Raw genomic sequence first — 22,446 nt, 5'->3', positions numbered from 1 at the left:
GGTTCCGGTTCGTTGCAAGAGGTGTCAACCCTTGCGAAGTTGTTGAACGAAAAGGGTGGCAGCACTCTCAAAACTAGATAAGGTGGCAACCCGGCGGCAAGTCGGAATAAAATTGGAATTACATTTTAATAATTGTATACTAAAGCACAAACGATGGCCGCCACCACGAGCGCTCCTGGCAAGACAGATGTGATCGACCTGACTAAACTGAGTCCGGACCAGCTGATGCAGATCAAGCAGGAGTTCGAGCAGGTAAGCTCCGCACACCCACATGCTATGAGTCAGTGATAGGAAAGGGGGGCGGTGTTGGCGGAGGGGCTTCTGCAAATGGCACATGCTTCTAAAAACCCATTGATTTTTACGATTCCCAGGAGATGACCAATATTCAGGACTCACTGTCGACGCTCCACGTCTGCAAGGGTAAATACGCTGGCTCCTACGAGGCACTGGAGACGTTCCAGCCCAACTGGGAGAACCGCCAGATTCTGGTGCCCCTGACCAGCAGTATGTATGTGCCAGGACGCGTCAAGGATCTCAACAACTTTGTCATAGATATCGGCACCGGCTACTACATCGAAAAGGTTTGCGCGCCCCGCCTATTTATCTGACCATCTGCTTAATTTCACCTGCCATCTGTTTTTCAAACAGGATCTGGATGGCTCCAAGGACTACTTCAAGCGGCGCGTGGAGTACGTGCAGGAGCAGATCGAGAAAATCGAAAAGATCCACCTGCAGAAGACGCGATTCCTCAACTCTGTGATTGGTGTGCTGGAAGTGAAGCAGGCGGCCGCCGCCAAGATGTTGCAGGCCCAGCTCCAACAGCAGTCTCAGCCGGGGACCACCCAGAGCTCCTAGGAACTCGCAGGACGACAGACAGATAAAGCATTAAAATATTAAACCCATGAACGAGATGTGTGCATTTAATTTACATAGTTTATTAAATCGTTCAGCTACTTTTTGGCCTCTTCCAAAGCCACGGTAAGAACCTTTAGCTTCTGCTCGTACGCGGACTTTAAATCCTAAAAAGGGGTAGAGGAACATGAATCTTAAATTATAAGCTTGCTGAAAAAGAAACGCACCTTGAATATCTTGGACTGGGTGTCGTATTCCGAGCGCAGTTTGTCGTACACTCCCTTCGAAATGGCTAGTTTCTTTTCTGTGATCGCACACTTATCCTGCTCCGCCTTGATCCACAGCTGGCTCTTCTCCAGACGAGCCTGCGTGTGCTCGCACTCGGCGTTCTTAAGCTGCAGCATGTCCTTGGTCACCTGTAGCACGTCCTTCACCGTCTCCACTTGAGTCTTGAGCACGGCAATCTGTTGCTCCTGCTGTTTGTTCACCTTGGTCTTCTCGAAAAGCAGCGTTTTGGCCTTGAGGAGCAGTTCCTCTTGCTCTTGCCGGGACTTGGGTGCATCTGTGCCGCCCAGCATCACGGACTGCTTGAGGGACTGCTCCAACTGGACCACTCTTCGCTTCAGCCGCTCGTTCTCCACTTTGGCTTCCTGCAATCAGTGTCATTGGATGGGTGCAGCCCCTGGAAACGGGTCAACTAACCTCAAAGTCTTTGCGGAGTGCGCCGATCCGCTTGCGAGACTCCTCTAGCAGCGCCTGTTTTTCGCTCTCCAACGAGAAAACCATGTCCAGCAGTTCGTTCTGCGACTGGCCCGGGAGATGCACTTCCTCCCGGCCATTATCTGTGATATTGTTGTTCAGGTCTCCACCAACGGCACCCTCCTCGTTGTTATCGGCCATTTTATTGAAGAATAATTTTAAAATCTAAAAAACTCGTTGAGCAATGTGCGTTTTCGTGCCTTTGGGTTGTGTTTTCTTTTTGTATTAATAGACCAAATAGATGCATACGCTATTTATAGGAGTTCCCGCTCTTCGGCCAGCTCTCTTCTGCTCTTTGTAAGATCCCTCTCCCGAAATAACAAACCATTTCCCTAAAGTTTAGTTTGCGCCTCAGCGTATTCTGAAGTTTAATTTATTATACATTGAAGCGTGGATGAGAAAGGATTACGGATGTGCGGTGTTAATACAGATCGCAAAAGCGCAACACAATTAAATTGTTGTTACAATCAAATGAAGCGACAATTGAAAGTGAGTGATTGATTAAAATTAAATGCCTAACAGAGTAGAAGTGTCCTTCGCTCGATGAGGAGAATGTCTAACCGTCCAGCTCGCCGGCGGCGCAGGCATCTGCGTAGCTCTTGCCGCTCTTGTCCTCGGGATTCAGCTTAATCATGTCGTCAATGCGCAAAATGGTGATAGCAGCCTCCGTAGCGAACTTCAGCGACTTGATCTTGGACATGGCCGGTTCCAGAACGCCAGCCTTCTTGTTGTCCCGCACCAGACCCTCGATAAGGTCCAGGCCGGTCCACTTGAGGTCAGAGCGCTCGGGTTTCGTCTGGCTGGAGTTGTGGTAGGAGCGCAGCTTGGCCACCAAGTCTGTGGCGTCCTTGGCCGCGTTTACGGACAGCGTCTTGGGAATGACCAACAATGACTTGGCGAACTCGGCGATGGCCAGCTGTTCGCGGGAAGCCAGCGAGGTGGCAAAGTTCTCCAGGTAGATGGACAGGGCGGCCTCCACGCAACCGCCACCGGCCACCACCTTCTTGCTCTCCAGCACGCGCTTCACCACGCACAGGGCGTCGTGGACGGACCGCTCCATCTCATCGCAGTAAAAGTCGTTGGGACCACGCAGGATAATAGAGGCAGCAGCACTGAAAGGGAAAATTCGATATAAACTTGGGACTATATTTGCCGCGGAGACCTTTACTCACCGCGCCTTTGTGCCCTTGATGAGGATGAGCTCATCGTCGCAGATGCGCTCTTGTGCCACCTCGGCGGCCTCTCCGACCATGGAGGCATCGAAGCTCTCTTCGCCGTCCATGTTGGTCAACGAGGTGAGGAAGGCGGCGCCGGTGGCCTTGGCAATGATCTTCAGATCACTCTTCTTCACGCGGCGCACAGCCATGGCTCCGGCCTCAACAAAGTACTTCATGCACAGGTCGTCGACGCCACCGCTGACCAGCACCACATTCACGCCGGTGCCAAGGATCATGTTGATGCGCTCCTTGGTGATGTCCAGCTCGCGGGCACGGATGGCCTCCAGCTTGTCGGGGTCGTTGATCAGCACCTGGACGCCCATCTTCATTTTGGTCTTCTGCAGCGAGAAGTCCAGGCAGGCGATCTTGGCGTTCACGATCTTCTTGGGCATCTGCTGGGAGGCGATGGTGCAGTTCAGGGCGTAGCCGGGGATCAGCACGGACTCCCGAGCAGATTTGCCATGGGCCTTCAGCACATTGATAGCCTTGATGGAGTAGGCGGCCTGGCCACGGGGATCTGTTATCTTCACTGACTGGGCGGCATCCACCACCATGGCAGAGAAGAACTCCGCGTCTGCACCAATAATCTTGGAGCTCATCGAGGTCTTCGCAATGTTGATGAGTGAGTCGCGGCCCAACTCGTCCACAGGGGCTGTCAAATGCTCTGAGATGTACTTGCAGGCCTCCTTGCAGGCAATGCGGTAGCCCGAAATTATGGAGGTGGGGTGGATCTTCTGCTTGACCAGCTCGTCGGCGTTCTTAAGCAGCTCGGCGGCGAGGATAACCACTGAAGTAGTGCCGTCGCCGACCTCTTCGTCCTGCAGCTGAGCCAGCTCAACCAGGACCCTTAAAGTAAGAACGGTTAGGCTTATTGAAAGCGTTTTCATTGACAACCAACTTACTTGGCAGCCGGGTGCTCCACTTCCAGCAGTCGCAGAATGGTGGCGCCGTCGTTGGTCACTGTCACATCACCGATGTCGTCCACCAGCATCTTGTCCAGGCCCACGGGGCCCAGGGAGCTCTTCACGATGTTCGATATGGACAGAGCGGCCATAACTGAAAAGACACAGAATCATGGATATAGTCATAACCTCACTTTGCAGGGGAATGTCTACAAGAACTCTTAGCCATCTATGTTTGGCGCTTCTTTAAGTAACTTAATCCATCCCAAGGAACAGCTTTCCGCGATTTTCTTCCGGAACATTCTCTGTGGGGTGCGTGACCAGCCGGTGACTCAGAAACGTGCTCTGCCGGCAGACGCATCGCAGATGTTGACAAACCCTTGAGATTCTCACCGTTCTGTGTGCGCACCGATGCGCCCGATTGACGGGTGCCAGCTATGGAGAGTGGAGATGCCAGGGTCGACATTTTCTTGCGGGATTCGGCAACTTTTAACAAAAAACAAGATGAATAACCGCTAGGCAAACCCGCACGTGAATTTTTTTTTTGAATTGGACTTTCGATAGGGATGAGTCGAAAATCTATGAAAGTATCGATGTATCGATTAATATTATACCCACCATTAGTTTCACTGAAATGTCGCATATTGATATAATTTTGTTTTTGGTTCGGGTCTAAACTTAACACCACCTATAACTACAACGTTTATTTAAAAAGACGTTGAAGGAACATAAGCCGAAAACAACAAATTTTATTGAATATTGAATATATAACGTTAGAATTTTTGGTATACGTTGCGTTTTATTACAAACAACACTATTTTCGTTCGTTTAATACGTTTTGTTATTTCAGTTGCTAAAGAAATAGTATTTCTTCAAAGAAAAGAAACAACAATTTTCTGTGTACGAGGGATTTTTTTAAAGTAAGGTCTGCGCGAGTTTTGCAAATAAATTCATTGCAATGCTTCTTTGTGAGCTCAGTTCGTTTCCGAGTCTACACTGCCACTCATCTTAAAAAATATGAGGCCTGGAGTATTAGTGATTATTTCGGTTTTCGTTTTCATGAAGCAGTCTCCTATCGACGCAACGCCAGTAGACCACTTTTCTCAAGTTCTTAAGCCCATTGTCGATCACTACGAACAGTTAAAGCAAGAAGCCGCCCTCAATGGTGAACTGCAAGAAAAAGTCAACTACTTGATAAGAACAGTTGAGGGCTTGAAGGCTGAGTTGGCCATTGCTGATTCTCAAATCTTAGTAAAAAGAAAGGTGATAAGTGTGAAGGATGAAGAAATCAGCCAACTTCTCCGGAAAAATAACGAGATGATTAATTTGAAAAACATTAATAAGGACTTACAGGACCAGTTAACAGTTACTCAAGATAGAATCGACATCCAAGAGAATATGCTAAATGATAAAGAGACACAACACAGTATTGCAAGTCAAAAACTAGAAAACGAAATTATTGAGCAAAGGGAAGAACTCGAAGCTGATAATATCCAATTGAATTCATTGAAAGAAACCATCCAAAAAATAAGAAGTGAGTGCGAAGAAAGTAAAAAAGAAATTGAAACTAAGAACGAGGTCATAAACGAACTAAACTCGAAAATCGAAGAAAAAGTCGCATTGTTAAAAACTATGAATGAAACAGTTAATACCATGACCAAAAATATGGAGGATCTCAAAATTCAAATTGAAAACAACGATGAAGTAATACATTTAAGAGATAAAGAAATCGAGGACCAAAAAAAACAGATTTCGGTAATGGATACTGAAATCAAAAGACAGGGAACCCTGATTAGCAACATAAGAGAGATGATGCTTATCGAAAATAATAAAAATTCTAACCATGGTCATTTAAAGGGTTTAATAAACAGTATTTTAACGGGGCAATGACGGTGCTGAAAAACATTAGGAATGGTGCTAAAATCCTCTCAGGTATATTTGATTAACTACAGCCTTAAAATATGTTTTTTAATGTAAATTAAATTTCAGAGGAGCACGGACAAATCCATCAAGCTCCACTTCAAGATGACAAATACATGAGTCAGTATCCATTCCTAGAATTTAAAATAATTTTATAATAATAATAAATATTATTAAAAAATAACAAACAAGCAAAACAAGGCGTATGTGTTGACATGCGTGACAGTAATTACGTTTAAATCAGTACAGTAATCAGCATCTCTTTTCCAAAAAAAACAGCACTGATAAAGCCACATGAAGTGATTAAGCAAAATGTTTAATATGTATACTTTTTATTTATAAATTAAAGCTTTAATAAAATTTGTTTTGTTTCGGTTTTTAAACGAAGAAATTTTTTTACCACTAACAAACTTATCTTTTGCATTTGGATTTGGCAATGCTCGAATTCGTTGTACTACAACAAGTGTGCAAAGAAATCCTTGCTTTTGGATTTGCCGTTGGCTTTTATTTGTTTTACCCTCTGTTCCCCCGTCTACCTTTTGTATTTAAGCCAAAAGCCAATTTGGTTTTTTGTTCTTTGGGCTGACACTTCGTGCAATGTTTCTGTTCTGGCTGGTTTTTCTGGCTCGTGCAATTAAAGCTTTCCCTGTTTTTTTCTACTACTCCTACTGGCTTTTTCTTTTGGCTTTGCAGAACCAAAACTTTTTGTCTTCGTGCGAAAAGTAGCAACAATTGTGTTCAAATTAATACGTTCCTTATTAAGGTGACAATTTTGTGGGATTTTGCCTCTGATTTTAACAGAGCTAAAACTGAGAGTATATTTTTATATCTTATATTTAAAAAACATATTTTGAATTTTTTGTTTGTGGTCACTATTATTGTGGCTGGACTGTTTGTGTTAGTGCATTGGCAATAAGTGTACCTATGTACATATATTTATGGCTACAGCTGATAATTGCAGTGGAAAAAGCAGCCCCAATGGCAACTGCCTCCTGCAATAAAAGTCACAATGGCGACAGCTCACGACACATTGCTCTGATACTCTCCGCCCTTCTTCCTCTTCCTACTTTCACCTTTCTTTTCCTCTGCCCAGCGTGTGTGGGTGTGTGAGTGTGATTGACGGCCGTGGGCTTCCTCATGTGAGCCGTGGCTGTAGTTATTGTTGAATTCAATTTGCCGTAAATGTATTGTTGGTCTGACTCGGCTTGTGGGACTTGTGGTCGCTTCTGTTGCCTTTGGTTACAGCTCATTAGCAGCAGCGCGCCACACACAAACACAAACACACACACACGGCACAGAGGAGCACAACCACTACCACACACGCAGTGCAGGCAAACGATGATTCCGCTCTCGGTTTACTTAAATTCAACGAGGTTGCCGAGCGCCACGATCACACAAACTTAATGAACATACAGTAAAATCTCGATTATGGGTATACTATCATAAAATAAGTAATAAGTAAGGTCATCGCCAAAGAGGCTTATGGTGTAGAAAATGTTTATTTCGAGGCTCGACCGTAGCTGGCATAAAGTCCAGCTGTGAGCAAACAATTGCGATTGATTTATTGTCGCAATGGTCAAAACGACAACGCGATTGTGTCCATAACAAGTAGGTAAAACAATAGCCCACTGTTCGGGGCCATCACAAAGGGTCTCACCTGTAGCGTGTGTGAGAGAGTGTTGGTTGTTTGCGTGTGTATTGGTTGCCAGCACACATGTGTGAGAGCTGGAGCTCAGCGGCTTTAATTGCCAGTCGGTCGGGCTCAGTTTGTCTCGCCGTGTTTCTGTGGCTCTGCAAGTGGATGTGGTTGGGATTTATGCTTGTTCTACATGCATGTTGTACAAACAATTTAGCTGTAACTGCGACACAAGCGCACGCACACAAGGACAGCCTGCCTCAACACTCACACAGGCACACAGGCACACGGACGATGGCGCACAAGTATGCGTGCAGGACGACCTCCATTTAACACCAAACGTGTCATTTGTGGCCATTTGCTGGCTATGTGTGTGTGTGTTTGTGTGTGCTTTGGTGCTTTACGAGGCTCTGGCTGCGTTTTGTGGTCTATTAAGTGGCCCGCACTAAACCAAAAAATATGCCATCATCTTAACGCGACTTGTGCAACACGGCGTATGAGCGTTATGCCTCAAGTGAGCAACAAGCGCCGGCGAATATCCGTTCGCAACGCTAAAGTTCCCGTCGGATGGCCACTAAAACGCCTGAGTGCACGGCGGAACTGTTTGCGGGACTGGGGAAGTGAGTCTGTAAACTAAAGTTCATTAAAAGTTAAATCTGAGTACATCACGAGTGTGGAGAGGCAAAGTTGCCACACACTCCACTTAAAGGCGTAGTAAAGCGAAAGGTTTTATTCAGCGAGCCCAACAAAACTACATGCCTTGAATAATGCCCAATCATGATCCGCTTTTTAGGGCTCTAATTAATCCACCTCTTCCGAATTGACATCCCTATAACTCCCAAGGAGCAAGGGACATAATAAAAGCAGTGGGTGATAAAGAAGCTTTACGAGGAGCGATGCTAAGGGCGACAAGCTTTTCTACCTTAAAGATGGTAAAAATATATAGCTAAAAGGTTACACTCTGTAAGAAAAATACCCACAATGAATCACACTTTCCATAGAATCTGCGAATCTACTTACTGGGGAATAATCCTTGGCAAGCGTTATCAAGGCATAAGTGCTTTTTTTATATTTTTAATTGGAATCGAACTGCTTTATACAAAGATTGTATTTAATCATTCATATTTTCATCATAACTAACTGCTTGTGTGTGTAGTCTGTTGATAAGAAAAACTGTAGTAAAGTCGTTGATAAGAACTAAAATGTTTGTATGAATAAAATATAGTAGCTAGAAGTTTGATAAGGAAGCAAACACTTAAACAGGTACAGCCAGCCATAAACCACTCATCACTGCCACCAAGTAAGATGTTTTCGCCCCCCGCCTGCTGCATGCAACGGGGAAAAGCCAGGAAAGTCCGGCGGAGAGTGCTGAAATGTGGATGGCTTCGCCCACGCCGGAGATAAAAGCGTCCGAGAAAACTTTCACCCGCCTCCGGAACGCCGAAACCCCGAAACCCCGAAACGCCGGAACGGAGGCGAAGCAACAGTAGAGCACTAAACCAAGGCAACAGACTCCGGCTGCCACACGTGTGGGTTGCAAGGAGCAGTCGTCTATCTGCTCCTAAGCGCGCTTGAGGTTATGCGAGTGTATTAAAAGCCCGTAAAAGCTGGCGAGAATGCCTGGTGGCCTGGCACGGCTTTGCCGAGGAAGTGAGCAGCCCGTGGAGGAGTAGCGCAATGCTTAGATAAACAAATAAACAAATTAATAAAAGGCAAACAATGGGACAAGACGGAAACACGAGTCATAAATTAAATGGCAACAGCGAAAATTACTTATCCGACGGCGAGCACGGGCGACAACTCAAAACTCCAGCGCCAACTCGAACTTGAATCGAGAACGGGGAACGAAAGTGTCCCCTTTGCGTTGGAGCTGTCAATTTTTCGTGGCATACACAAAAAAGTTTGGCAAAAGAAGGCAGCCCGTCAGGCAGGCAGGGAATGTGATGTGGCAGGAGCGACTGGGTGCCAGCACGAATAATCTACTAGCGATTTATTCGAGACGGAGACGGAGTCGGAGCCTCAGTTGCCTCAGTTGCCTCAGCTGCTATTTTGGTTACTTCTTCTGTGCCCAAGTACTCACTTACAGAGAGGTATGCTAGGTTCTCAAGCCTGCTTTGACAATTAACAAAAATATGGATACTGTTTTAATATCTTCAAGACTCTCAATCATGAAAACTATTATATTATTATATCAAGATAAGTCTGGGCAAAGTATATTCCCCAGAAGAGGGCAACAGATTTCAGGTTACCCCGGGGACTGTAAGGAATCCAGTAGTCGGCTCACTCGACCATGGCACTCCGCCTTGTTCATATTTCTAATTCTGCCTGCTTTCGAGCAGCAACGATGGAACCGACGAGGACGAAGAGGCGGTCGTGGGGACTCGGCATCCTCCTCGGCTGCCGTGGTGGAGCCTCGGCTCCTTTGCGACGGCCGCAGTCGTGCGTTGTCCTTTGCTGCTGTCGGTTGTGTCCGCGCTCCGGTGACTGAACATCCCGAACATCCTGAACTGAAACGGGGGCCTCGACTTCTCGGAGCTCCGTGCTGCTCGGCACACACCTGTGCGCTTTCTCCCTCCACTGGCGAGTAACGTAAGCAAATTTGCACGTAAATTGCGCTAAATTATCTTACAACACAGCAAAAATCCGCCTGGCGCGGATTTGTTCGCGTGTGCCGTGCCCTCCACTTCACTCCACTCTACTCCACTCGAGTCCACTCCTCTCCAGAACCCATCCCGTCCGCTTCCCGCAGGGGAGTGGTGTGGAGGGCAGGAAAACACGAAATAACCGCTAAGTGTTTTACAACTTGGAGGCGTTAAGTTGGCCATCCCGGGCCCGAGTTGGCCACGGCCTGTCTCGCGGGTCCTGGGCCAGGATGGCAAACAAAAATCTGTGTAAGCAGCTTTGCTGGCGGCTCGGAAAAGCCCGCTAGCCATCAGCCTGTCAACGGTCTAGGGTCCTGTTTTATAGTTGCCTCATTGAATTTTAAAGATCGCGGAAAGTGGAGCGTTTTACATGCATAATGAGGACACTAGCTTCCCGGTGAAAAAGTGACGGCATGGCAGGAACATAAATTATAAAGTTGCCCTCTTAACTCAATTAACAACTTTCGTGTGCACAAAAACAATGAAAGCTATTTACCTTTTTTAATGAAAAGTTATTTGTAATTACCAACTGGAACTGGCTTTAATTAGTGAGACTTTTTAACATTTTGTGCTTGCTGCAGTTCGCATAACTAATGTGAACAAGAAAGTAGTTGGCCAACAGGCATAACTATTCTGCTAAGCTCTGAAAATATGAATAAGATTAATTTTTAATGTGATTAAATAGGATTACATTTTTTGTGTTCGCTTTTTGGCTTTCTATCCTATCGACAAAAATTATATTATTTTTCAGCATTCCCTAAATAATAACATTTCCCCTACACAAAATACCAATATAAACTCATTTAAATGTTCGGATTACAATTTTCCTTTTTAAATTGAATTACCTATAAAAGGAAAACTTACAACTATACATACAATTTTGTTGTCCCTTTAAATGAAATAAAAATCCAATCTAGGACAAGTTTGGCTACCGTTGCGTATACGCAACGTATTCATATCCAAACCAAATCGAGTGCTAGATTGAATTTGTACGGCTGCACAACATGGAGTACGCATAGCATACTTTCCATAAAACATCCCGGGGTGTCCAGGATCTCGCCAGGACTCGTTGATGTAGGCTCTTGAGCTCCGCTCGGCGGTTCGGCGAACTCAGCCCAAGGTCCTGGCACTTGTCAGCAGGAGGGATTACTCCATCGCTCCATCGCTCCATTGCTGCTTCGCTGGCCACATTTTATTGTTTGTCAGTATTTACATGTCCCTTTTCCCAGGCGCCGCCCGCTGCGACTGTGTAAGTGTGTGTCTGCTTGTGTGTGTGGGTAATGGCCGCGACAGTTTTGTTGTTTCCTTGTTAGCCACGCATAAATTTTGATAGTTTCCCCGTGCTTTAAGTGGCCTCGGGCCTCGGCTGTCGGTATCTGCTCGCAAGCAACCCAACCCAGCACACCTGCCCACCTTTGCTCCGTCGGCTCCGAGGACCTAAAAATAAAGCCTGGGCTGCCGCCGAGCTTATCCTTGCCTTGAGCTGTTCAAAATGGAATTATTAATATTTCACGTACCGAAATATAGACATGACCGACTGAAAACGCCTTCCACACACGGCTGACTGCGGCATTCCCCCGCCCGACTTTCTTCGACGACGTTCTCCCACTTTCCCCAAAAGCAAGCTGGCTTTTTTCCACACATGACGGTTGCTTATTCGCGCATCAGGCAGGACTCGTGGGCCTGTTTAATCATAACGAATGCGGTTCACCTATATACTTCCGCCTACATATGTATTTGGAATGCGGACGAGGTGCGTGTGTGGGTTTGGATTTCCATTAGCGCATTTCATTTTAATTAAACTGGCAACTGTCACGTAGGCGATCGATTTGTTAGGCATTAGGGCGGTAATTTGCTTTCCAGCCCTCGCCGACATTATCCTCAGCCTTTTGATTTGTCTTACCCAACTATGAACAAGAAGTTGATAAAGTAAACTTTTCGAAAAAGTTCAAAAGTTTTTCGGCAAATTGCGGTCGTCCACCAGAAATACATAGAAGGCGGCGCAAACTTTTGGGATCCACTTGGCCCAACTACAAGTGGAGTTTGTGGCCACAATTTTAATATTACTTTAGGCCCCTTCACCTGAAAGGGAAAGAGGAATGCGGAATGGGTAAAAGTGGAAGGGCAAGGCAAACAATTGAAATTTTAGAAAAATACCTGGCAGCCTGGTAAATCGACCCAATTCGGGTATCGCTTAACAATGTGTAAACTGTCTAAACGAATTATTTGCCATAATATTTTGCTGGGGCCGAATTGGTTTGCATAGTTGGCCAAAAGTTTTGCGGGGCTCTCGTGTCTGACTCTCAATTAAACGCATTTTAAGCGTTATGTGCTTCCGAACTTTGTGGCAAAGTACTTAGGTGTTGGGAAAAGGCGGAAAATTCGGATAAGGGCGAGGGTGTCCAGAAAAGTTTTCCAATCGATGGCATAAAAGCAGCGCCAGGCAATTAATGCCCCGAAAAGGCAGGAAAACCAAACTGTGAGTGGAAATTGGCGTGTTTGTCTGCGATTGTTGTTCGTGCCTTTGTTTCTGCCCCTAAAATGGGGATGGGGCTTCGTCTGCTCTTGAAGTAGTTCATTAAGTGATTGTTTGATTGATGACTGGAGGGCCATCGTTGCCATTGTTGAATTGCCTGCATCTCGTCTTCATCTGATCTGATTTTCATTGCCCGACACCGCAGTTTGTTTGGCTTTTCATTGGCCGGCACGAGCGGGCTAAGCAGACGACTGGTTAACTGGGCCGAAAGGGCTGCTAATAATAGCCCGACTTTGGGGTCAGCTATAGATACTCGACCTTGGAACAGCCATCGCTGCACTGACTTGCAACTGGACGGAGCTCGGTGGCCGGTTTTGATTGATGACCTGGCTGGAAATAAATTGGAGTGCGTTATTAATAAGCTTATGTGCAGATATAATGGTCCTTTGTCGGCCACTTGACTGACTGGCAACTCAATTATCTCGTTCAATGGAAGCGGCGAAAGGTTAATTGGAAAACTAACTGAAGTGTGGGTAATGGTTTCGATGGCTACGAACGCCATTTGGATTATAAAACGTGAAAACCCACTTCTATTTAAAAATTAAACAGCTTAGCAGGTCTTTAATAATACCAATTCGCATTGGAATAATATCAATAATGTCCTATTTACCTGCATAATTACGCTTTGTGTTGCTATTCAGCCAGTTGGGAGATTCAATTATACACACGATTAGAGAAACACAAATCGCAATTCCAGCGAAATAACTCAATCAACGCGACTGACGAAAATCGAGCCACGTTACGTATACGCAGCGGATGCCCGTTGACAATGTGTGCCCAGCTAACTAGCTGCCAGCAAACAGACAGCCCACACATACGGATGGATGGCTGTGAATGGGTGTGATCGGATAGGGAAAGTGGGGAGGTGGAAGGGGAAAGGAATCAGCCATTCATAAACTCTGGCCCCATCCAGCTGCCTGGCCTGCTCATCTGTCAGCTGGAGTTTGGTTAGTCAAACGTTTGTTACGTTCGCTGGCTAAAAATATGTCGCCCGCTGCGAGGATGTGTATCCATGAGATACTCTCGGGCGCCCGGGTTGCAGGTGGGCTGCGATAGTAGCTCGCTTATCTAATTATAGCTTCATTACGTCGCTTGCTGATGGAACTCGGCTGGCCGGGAATGGGCCACCTCCACCTCTACCTCCGAAGCGCCGAAGGACAGACGCTGGCAAGTAGGCCATGTGCAACCCATTTGGCCTGGCCTAGACATATTATTATCTGCCCAGGCAGCTCCACAGTTTCGTTCTCGTTCTCGTTTATGTTGTCGTTGTCGTTGTCGTTCTTGTTTTCGTTTTCCCAGCTCTCGATTCCCTGGCCGTCAGTCAACACACATAATCATCTCATCGGCGAGGAGTACATTATCGCAGGCATGATAATGAACTGGCGGCGGGGCGAAATTGCAGCCATTAGTTGGCCCAAAAAGCTGGCAGAGAGGCTCGCCGAGTGTTTACCACTTCGGCTCTGACACTTTCTCTACTGCCACTGCTTTTGCTACTGCTACTGTTACTGCGGGAATTCTACAGAAAAAGAAATAAAGGAATAAAATGTCGACCCAGTGATTTGATTTTATTTGATTTGCCTTCACTTTTCATGTGATTTTTCGATTCCCCTCTCGTATTTTTTGGGCTCTTGTTGACGCTGATTGAATACAAATACAAATATAAACAAATGGCGCTCACCTGCACGTAAATAAAAGCTTTAATACATCAACAAATAATGGCATGTCTGACAGTCACCTCGATTCCCCGCCCCCATCTCCATCTCCACATCCGCTTCCGCTTTGCCTTGCCTTTATATTTTTCTTGTTTTATTTTTGTTTCTCCGGCGCGCTGGCAGCAAATTCGATTTTCAACATTTTACACTTTGATTCTGCCGCCGCCGCCGCCGCCGCTGTCCTTGTCATTATGTGATTTCGGTGTTTTGCGCAAAAACACACAATAGAAGTAATGGAAATCGGGGCCAAGGAGGAGGAATCTGGGATGCTGGAAGGAGGGAATGAGGCGGGCGTCGCCTTGAAAATTCCCCGTAGAGCATTTGACTTTAATGGCGTTCGGAGTATATTGACATGTTATGATGCGTGGCCGAGCTGCCATATACCCGATATACTCGATATAGTATGCTCGCATGTGTATCCTGCGTGCCTGGCCTGCCAACAGAACCAGGAGCGAGAGTCCTTTGTCTCGATCCTGCCGCCCCGATGCAATATTCCCCTCCCATATTAATTCAATCACTTCGGTTGCACGCTCCGCTTTATGGACGGTCCTCGGAATCCGCATCCGCATCCGAATCGAATTCGGAATCGGATCATCAAACTCACGCCTTTTGACCTTTATGGCGTATTCGGTGTGGCTGGAACGCATTTATGGCTTTCAGTTCGGCGATGAAACTTTAAATTTCCTTCCTCCGTTCCGTTTCCCAGGAAGAAGCAGGAGAAAATCCCCCACAAGCCGTAAAACGGACAAAGGACAGGCCGAAAGCCTGCCGGGATGTATCTATATCCATATTTATCCTCATTGCGGCGGATGCCGAGCCAGAATCTCGAGCTGCTGCCTTCGTTGTCTGTTGGCTGTTGTCTGTATTGTTTCTTGTCAGCCCGAGTTTTCGTGATTTTTCATGTGTCTGTCAGCAGAAAGGAAAGCTCTCCTCCGTCGCTTTCACCCTCCGCTCGCACTTGCTTTTCCCACCGAATATCTGAGAGCTGCCCCAAGCAATCTGCGATTGAGTGGGGAGCCCCGAACCGAACGAAACGGGATGACCTTTGCCAACAATCGGTTTCCATTTCCAAATCGCATTATATATGCTGCAGCAATAAAAGTTAAATTGTCCTTCGATTGCGAGAGGACATCGATATGGGATTTCATATTTGTCTGCTTAATATTTCAGCGTGGCCGTCAAAAGGACATCGGAAAAGGGACTCCCAATGCGATTTATCACCAGCCTGGCTGTCTGCGTGGCCGAATAAAAACGAAATTAGACTGCGTGGCAGCAGCGCAGAGTTGATTGAATCCAGAATCGAGTTGACATCCAGCAAACTTTCCGCAACAATAACTCATTTCGATTCGCCAGCCATTCAGCCAGGCAGCCAGCCAGCACTTGAACACGACTGTAAATCATTTATTGAAATGCACTTCTTTGTGGCGAGAAGTTGAACAAGTTTTTAGTCGCCCAACGTGCGAAATAATTGATGATTCTGGTTTGTTTTCCGTTGGAAAATAACAAGTCATTTTCATGACCGAAAATAAGCAGACGGGCGAAAGGTCAGCCAAAGGTGTGGTTTCCACTTTCCATTTAATATGTTTTCGATTACATTTCAATATGTACTCTTGGACACTGAACCTGTTCTGGCTTATTAAATGTTTATTTATGGCCAGAATGCGTGGTCGGACCTCCCAGCACGCGCCACTTGAAACTGTCTGCAAAAGCAGGAGAAAGTGCTGCCAAAGTTACTGCCTCAATATTAAAAATTGAAATTTAAGACCCCGAATGGCAGACACTGGCTGTTTAAGCCGAAATTCGACTTTTAAACAACTTATTTTATTGAAATTCCATTTCGCTTTATGTTTATGCACTCCTGCGAAGAAGACTCAAAAGCCCCAAACCCAATTCGTGAACAGTTCCTAATTGTAGCTAATGGCTCTGGAAAGTTGGCCCAATCCGACCGGGGAGGATAACTCCCAATCAGATGTTTACGCACACTTGGAGCCATCGTGTGAGCTGGCTGGGTAAATAAAATAGGTAGAAAATTGCTGGCATATTAGCCAGCGAAGCGCCATAAAAATGTGCTCACATTTATACACTCGAGTGTGCTCCGGTGTCCCATAAAAAGCCGGCGCTCGAGAGCAGAACAAAGCGGAGACATTCGATTCACTTGCGTGCCCGCACACGTCTAAAAGTACACTGAAAAACGAAAGCATATATCCGGAATCTCTGGAGATCTATGTCCCAGAGGAAATCAATCGAAAAGATTGAAATACCCATTGGATTCAGAGAGCAGAAAATACAGATGGTTTTCCTCTGTTATCTGATGCAAGTTATAAAATTTAAATTGCTTGCTAAGTACTTAAACTTATTGAGCAGCCTGGATAAACAAGATAATGTCTTTATATTGTTCCCCACATTATACATGCAGTGTACGAGATTGTATAGATAGAATATCTTTCAGTGTAGCACACTTTTTTGGGCCAGTTCCGCCCAGAGACAGCACACACACACTTCCTCGCTCGCTCGCAGGGGTATAAATGCAAATGGCAATTGACTTTCATTGCGGACGGATCGGGGGGCCCAGGAAACGGGCGGAGGGGAAGGGGAGGGGAGAGGGGAACCTGGGCGCAGAGCACAATGTCAAATTCAATCGCCGGCGAAGGTCGCGCACTTGGCATGAAAAGGCCACAGCCAAAGTCAAAGTCGAAGTGGAAGGAAAGGCAGAGCAGAGCCAGCAGTCGAAGCGAAAGCCATCGGCATTGACTATCGACTTAGGTGGATGACTCCGCCGGAGACGGATAGGAAGCCCGGCGAGACCGGAGAGACCGGAGAGCCCGGCGGTGCCATGTACGTGATTTCGTGCTAATTGTTTGGGCATTGCAGCAGCTCTTGGGCGAAGTTTGCACAGCCGCCCAAATTCAACAAATTCTCTTCGGCAATTCGCGCTCCGTTTGTCAATGTCGTCGTCTGAGGAACCTGCGACTTGTCGTCGACTTCTCGGGGCCATGCAATTAATTAGCGCTAATGAAGCCGTCTCCATCCCCAACCCGATTGTCTGGCGAAGTTCCTCCTCGGACTGCACAGGACTTTCGAGGTTCGAGGTGCGAGATTCGAGGGCGGAGGAGGTGGACTAATCGCTCAAGGTCTCGGCTGCAGGTTGCTCAGCTGGCAGTCAGATTGGGGCAGCGGAAAACAGACAAAACCAAAACCGAGCACTCGTGCCAAGAGCAGGATGCCTCCTGGCCCCCCTCCTCCTCCTCCGCACTCACCTGCATTCCGAAACAATCAGCACAAAAAGTAACAACAATTGAGCAAAATACTTTCCTGTGTTTTTACTTTTTGCCAGCACTTTTGTGGGCCCCCCTTTTCGCCGGCTTCCCCATTTATTTTTCCTCTTTTTCCTTGCCAAAAGCAGCAGCAGCCCTCTCCATGATGTTTTTGTTTTGAGCGAGGTAGCGACCCTACATGTGTGTGTGTGTGTGTGTGTGCTGGTGTCCTTGATAAGGATGCATCTTTTCTATTGTTAGCTTGGCATTTTGAAAAATGTTCTCAACGTGTAGCTCGCACTCTCTGCGTTGCCGCTTTTTGCTCAGCTCGAAAGCCAGCGGCTTTTGAAGTATGTGTGTCTGCCTATGTAACATGACTGCACGTGCTCCCGCACTCCCTCCCGTATCCTGTTGCCCAGGTCCTTTCTGAACACCCACCCATACCCACACCCAGAAACCGAGAAACCGAGAAACCAAGGAACCCAGCCCACCCCCTCTGCACTCGGAAATAATTTGAAATGCAAAATCATGCGGAAGGCAGGCGCAGTGCGGCGGACGCAGGATGGCAATGGCTGCCACCTGCTTACCGACATCCTGGTGGCACTTGTTGTTGCTGCTGCTTTGCTGTTTCTGTTGGGTCCTAAACACACCCAAACACACACCCGCCGGCTCGCACATACATGGGTTCACAGGAGTTGGCCAGTCGTGCGCAGCTTTTAGCAATTTGATACCCTGGAAAACCATAAAAAGTTGGCGATGGATCTCGCTGGAAAACGGTGCATTTAAGTACTTTTTGTGTGATTGGAAAGCAATTGAAAGACATTACAGAATAGGGAAGAACTAGAAGTTAAATCGAATTATATATACCATAACTTTTTTAAGAAGCGGAGTAAAAGCTTACAGCTCTACTATTTCCAAACCAGCTGTAGAAAGAGGTAAACTCATTGTCCCAATCTCAATCTAGAACTCAATGTGTACCTATTCTGGCCAAAGTGTCAACCGAGTACTCCAAATATTTCCGGCTTTCTCGAGTCCACGACAACACCCTGTATATCAATTAGAGCGTCGCCAGCACGTTTTAGTCGTTACTTTAGCGCGACTTGCAGGGAGCCTGGAGAATTAAATGTCCCTTGTCCGCATGTCTGCGTATGCTGTAAGTCATTTCCGCAAGTTGTGAATTTATTTTAATAAAGCTGCGGTGCGTGCGAAAATGTTTGCGCTGCCCAGCTGTCAAGTGGCGGGCGACGGTCAAAGAGACCCCAACCATGACTGAAACGGCAACTGGCGACTGGCGACGGGGCAAGTGGGCAAACAATTTTCACACTTTTTGGCTTTGGCCAGCAGTAGCCGTATGAATGATATAACCAACAGCCGGAAGCGGAGCGACGTGCTCCATGGACCGCCGTGCTCCGGAACACGACGTGCAAATATACTGAAATATTCAGCTGAGCATCGCAGAGCGATGGCTGCGGGCCTCGATTCTTCCACGGCAATGGGACTGCCCGTCCAGGGTGCATTTCGTTTGGGCCGCAAGATAAAACCCTGCACATGTGAGCTTCGTCAGCAGCAGCGGCCGCCGCAGCAGCGAAATTAATTAAAAATTGCATAACCGCCACTTTATGGGGATTCTGGCACCGGCTGGCTGGGAAGCTGGCAAACTGGCTGGTCGCCCAATGTGGGCCTTCCTCCTCCGGGCAACCCCTTCGTTTTTAACTTTCTTAATGTCTGACCCATTTTCTGGCAGACGTGAATGCAATTTAATTAGCAGTCCTGCGGGGAAGAGGCCCGCCCATATTTGTAATGACTAGAAACAGATTATTTTTAAAATAATTTTTAGAAGAAACAAGAGTAACAAGATTCGGGGTTTCATTACGAGTTCATCAAGGTGAAAAAAAATTGGGCAAAATAAAAATATTTAGGCAAGGAAACCAATCGATTGGAAATTAAAATACAATTCCAACGAGGTATAACATTCCACATTCACAATTTTAGTTCTCTTTCTATGCAAAATAAGTTATTTTTAGTAGAAAATTCCTACATCCAAAAACCGTGTGTAACTTTATCACTTTAAATATTTTCCATTTATCAGACTCCTGATAAACAGCGTTTAAAAAGTCATTCTAAATAATTAATTAATTAATACCTTGTGTGTTTTCAATATCAATGACATATTCTATTCAAACGTTTACTTTACATTGTAATTTATACGAAATATTTTCCTGCCTGCCTGACTATGTTTATTTTTTAAATATTTCCGAAATGTTGCTCGAATTATGCAGTTCATTATTCATCCCAGGACCACTCCTCTCGCAATCCACAGGATGAAAGGCCGCAGGAGCCGCAGGACCAGCTGTCGTTGTCAACGTCAAGCCCCAAAAATGCAGACCTGAAAAATGCCAACTAAAATGCTCATCTATTTTCAGGTGTGTGTTTGTGTGTGCGAGTAATGTAAACCAAATGGCTTTACACTCGGAAAAAATTTCCCTTTTTTTTCAAGAGGGGAAATATAAACATTCCAGTCCTAACTTGGGTTTCTATAATATATATAACAAGAAAGGAAGCTAGCTTCGGCAAGCCGAAGCTTATATACCCTTGCAGTCATTAAATATGTCAAGCAAAATACATAAAGTCTAACAACATCGAATCTATGACGATTTTTCCATTACTTACCATATTGTTCATATGACAGCTATATGATATAGTCGTCCGATTTTGATAAAATTTAATATGTAACTCAAGACTCATTAGAAAACTCTATATTCCAAAAATCATCTGATGAAAAACAACGAGGTTATAATTTTATTTCCGTTATTTCTATATAGATTTTTCGATCTTTCCTATGGCAGCTATATGATATAGTACTCCGATTTTTATGAAATTTTTTTCTCGATTTAAGAGTATTTCAAAAACTTGGTGTTCCAAAAATCATGCTCGTGGCATTAAAAACAACGACATTATAATTTTTTTTCCATTATTTATATATATATTTTTTGATCTCTCCTATGGCAGCTATATGATAGAGTTATCCGATTTTGATAAAATTTAATACGAAATTCAATAGCCGTTAGAAAACGCCATCTGGAAGAAATCAAGTCGAACTGATCAAAAACAACGGAGTAAGAATTTTTTATTTCATTCTCTTGTATGGGAGCTATCCGATATAGTCGGCCGATCCGGCTCGTTCCGACCTATATACTGCGTGCAACAACTACACAACTTTTGGGAAAGTTTCAGCGAGATAGCTTTAAAACTGAGAGACTAGTTTACATAGAAACCGACAGGAGGACAGACGGACAGACAGACAGACGGACAGACGGACAGACGGACAGACGGACAGACGTACAGACGGATTTGGATTCTGATCGTGATGCTGATCAAGAATATATATACTTTATGGGGTCTGAGGTGTCTCCTTCACTGCGTTGCAAACTTCTGACTGAAATTATAATACCCTTTTGCTCTGCAAGGGTATAAAAATAATTGGTATAAATACAAGAAGAGAACTCGCTTCTAAAAAGTTCTTATGGACATTCTTTGTTTTACTTCATAGTATTTTTTTTGAGTGTTTCTAAGAGAATTCTGCACCAAAATGGGCAGCGCGTTGTTCGAGGAGGCAGCAATGCAAATAGAGCTCGTAATACTGCAATTTAAAATGTAAATGCGAACAAGGCCAAGAAGACCGATGATGGCCGGCATATGAATATGTGTCTGTGTGTCTGTGTATTTGTGTATCTGTGTATCTTTGTATCTGTGTATCTGTGTGAGGGGCATAATCAAGGCGGAGGAGGCGGGGATGGGGACATGGCCAGATGAATAATTGAACTTTCACTTCCGCTTGTCAGCCTGATTGCCTTCGGGGAGGGGAGGGGTCGCACTAATATATATGTTATGCTCCGTTTTTTCTTGTTTCTTCTTTCCTTTCTCCTTTGTTTGATTTAGCAAATGGTCGACATAAACGCAACAAAGTTAGCTTTGTTTTTGCCCCTTCGGTAAGGGGCAAGCTACCACAACTTTTTCTCGGTTGCGGCTGACCGCTGTCAATTTATCTTTGCATATTTCCAGGCGTCCAATTAGTTTCGATTCGCTGCCGCTCGATTCTTTTCCCGTTCGAATTCGATTTGTTCGATTGGTTCGATTGGATCCTCGGGTGACAGCGTTTCTGCCTGATTTCACTTCCCTGAACCGCCTTTGTCTCGGCGCTTTTAGCACTCAATTAAATCGCTTTTCGAGGGACACATTTATGAGAAGGGCTCCCCCGGCTGTCCTGTCCTGTTTGTAATTCCCCCAGTGATAAATGACTTGTCCTCGATTGGGTCACTCAATTAGAACGCTCTGCGTGCGCTTAAGTGGCATCTTCGGGATTAAGTCCGAATCGATTAGCGAAGGGATGGAGGACTCAAGAACCCTCTAAGAGTTCGCTGTCCTTTGCATAAATTAAAAATTAATTAAGAGCCGAGAAAAGCGCCTAAACCGCTCTTCGAAAAGTAATTAAAGCTGACCATCAATCTGGGAGCCGCAGAAGGCCCGAAACCCCAAAAACCGAAACCAAATCCAAGACCAAAGCGTATCCAAACAAACGCAGAAGGACTCCAAATTAATTTTTTCGACTTTGTGTGGGCCGAGAGCAAACATCGACGCTTGTGTCTTGGCCCAAGTCGCTCAACTGTAAATAAAAAGAGGCGAATTCAAATAAGCTGGGAAAAGTAAAAATAAATAACTAACAAGCCAAAGTTTCACCCAAATCCCAGACCTGACTGCACTGCCACAATGGACCGTTGCCGCCCGAAATAAATCACATCCATTCACAATGCGAGTGGAGCGTGGCGTGTCCTGGCCAGGACTCATCTCCCATCCACCCACCCAACCACAACCTATACAGCCAATTTCGGGTTTCAGATCTCAGATTTCAGACAGTGGACGCTGGCTGGCTGAAATATTGTCGAATCAAAAATATCCCACAGATTTCATTTGATGTGCGCATTGATGGCACTGATTGATTTAAGCTTCAATTGAATT

The 22,446-nt window shown here is 45.6% G+C and overlaps 4 protein-coding genes across 4 annotated transcripts in view; 2 read left to right on the top strand and 2 right to left on the bottom strand.

Annotated features, from left to right (window-relative positions):
- The first annotated feature begins 67 nt into the window (after positions 1 to 67).
- Positions 68 to 906, top strand: LOC108099665 (probable prefoldin subunit 5). Its single transcript, XM_017203300.2, has 3 exons — positions 68 to 252; positions 372 to 581; positions 649 to 906. The coding sequence occupies exons 1-3, from the start codon at positions 154 to 156 to the stop codon at positions 853 to 855; spliced, it is 516 nt and encodes a 171-aa protein (XP_017058789.1). The 5' UTR covers positions 68 to 153; the 3' UTR covers positions 856 to 906.
- A 9-nt stretch (positions 907 to 915) lies between these two features.
- Positions 916 to 1,819, bottom strand: LOC108099664. Its single transcript, XM_017203299.2, has 3 exons — positions 1,555 to 1,819; positions 1,080 to 1,502; positions 916 to 1,019 (listed from the first exon to the last, which is right to left on the bottom strand). The coding sequence occupies exons 1-3, from the start codon at positions 1,750 to 1,752 to the stop codon at positions 951 to 953; spliced, it is 690 nt and encodes a 229-aa protein (XP_017058788.1). The 5' UTR covers positions 1,753 to 1,819; the 3' UTR covers positions 916 to 950.
- A 125-nt stretch (positions 1,820 to 1,944) lies between these two features.
- On the bottom strand, positions 1,945 to 4,296 carry LOC108099599 (T-complex protein 1 subunit alpha). Its single transcript, XM_017203215.2, has 4 exons — positions 4,124 to 4,296; positions 3,731 to 3,884; positions 2,784 to 3,674; positions 1,945 to 2,723 (listed from the first exon to the last, which is right to left on the bottom strand). The coding sequence occupies exons 1-4, from the start codon at positions 4,194 to 4,196 to the stop codon at positions 2,168 to 2,170; spliced, it is 1,674 nt and encodes a 557-aa protein (XP_017058704.1). The 5' UTR covers positions 4,197 to 4,296; the 3' UTR covers positions 1,945 to 2,167.
- Positions 4,297 to 9,736: 5,440 nt separating this feature from the next.
- LOC108099485 (octopamine receptor beta-1R) overlaps positions 9,737 to 22,446 on the top strand; it is a 25,155-nt gene continuing 12,445 nt past the window's right edge. The window contains exon 1 of the mRNA XM_017203045.2: positions 9,737 to 9,875. The gene's annotated coding sequence lies outside the window, so the exon portion shown is untranslated. The remainder of the gene's footprint in view (positions 9,876 to 22,446) is intronic.

The sequence above is a fragment of the Drosophila ficusphila genome, unplaced genomic scaffold (genome assembly GCF_018152265.1).
Source record: "Drosophila ficusphila isolate 14025-0441.05 unplaced genomic scaffold, ASM1815226v1 contig_791, whole genome shotgun sequence".
Classification (NCBI taxonomy): domain Eukaryota; kingdom Metazoa; phylum Arthropoda; class Insecta; order Diptera; family Drosophilidae; genus Drosophila; species Drosophila ficusphila.
The sequence above is the reverse complement of the archived record's forward strand: the minus strand, read 5'-3'. Positions and strand labels throughout refer to the sequence as shown.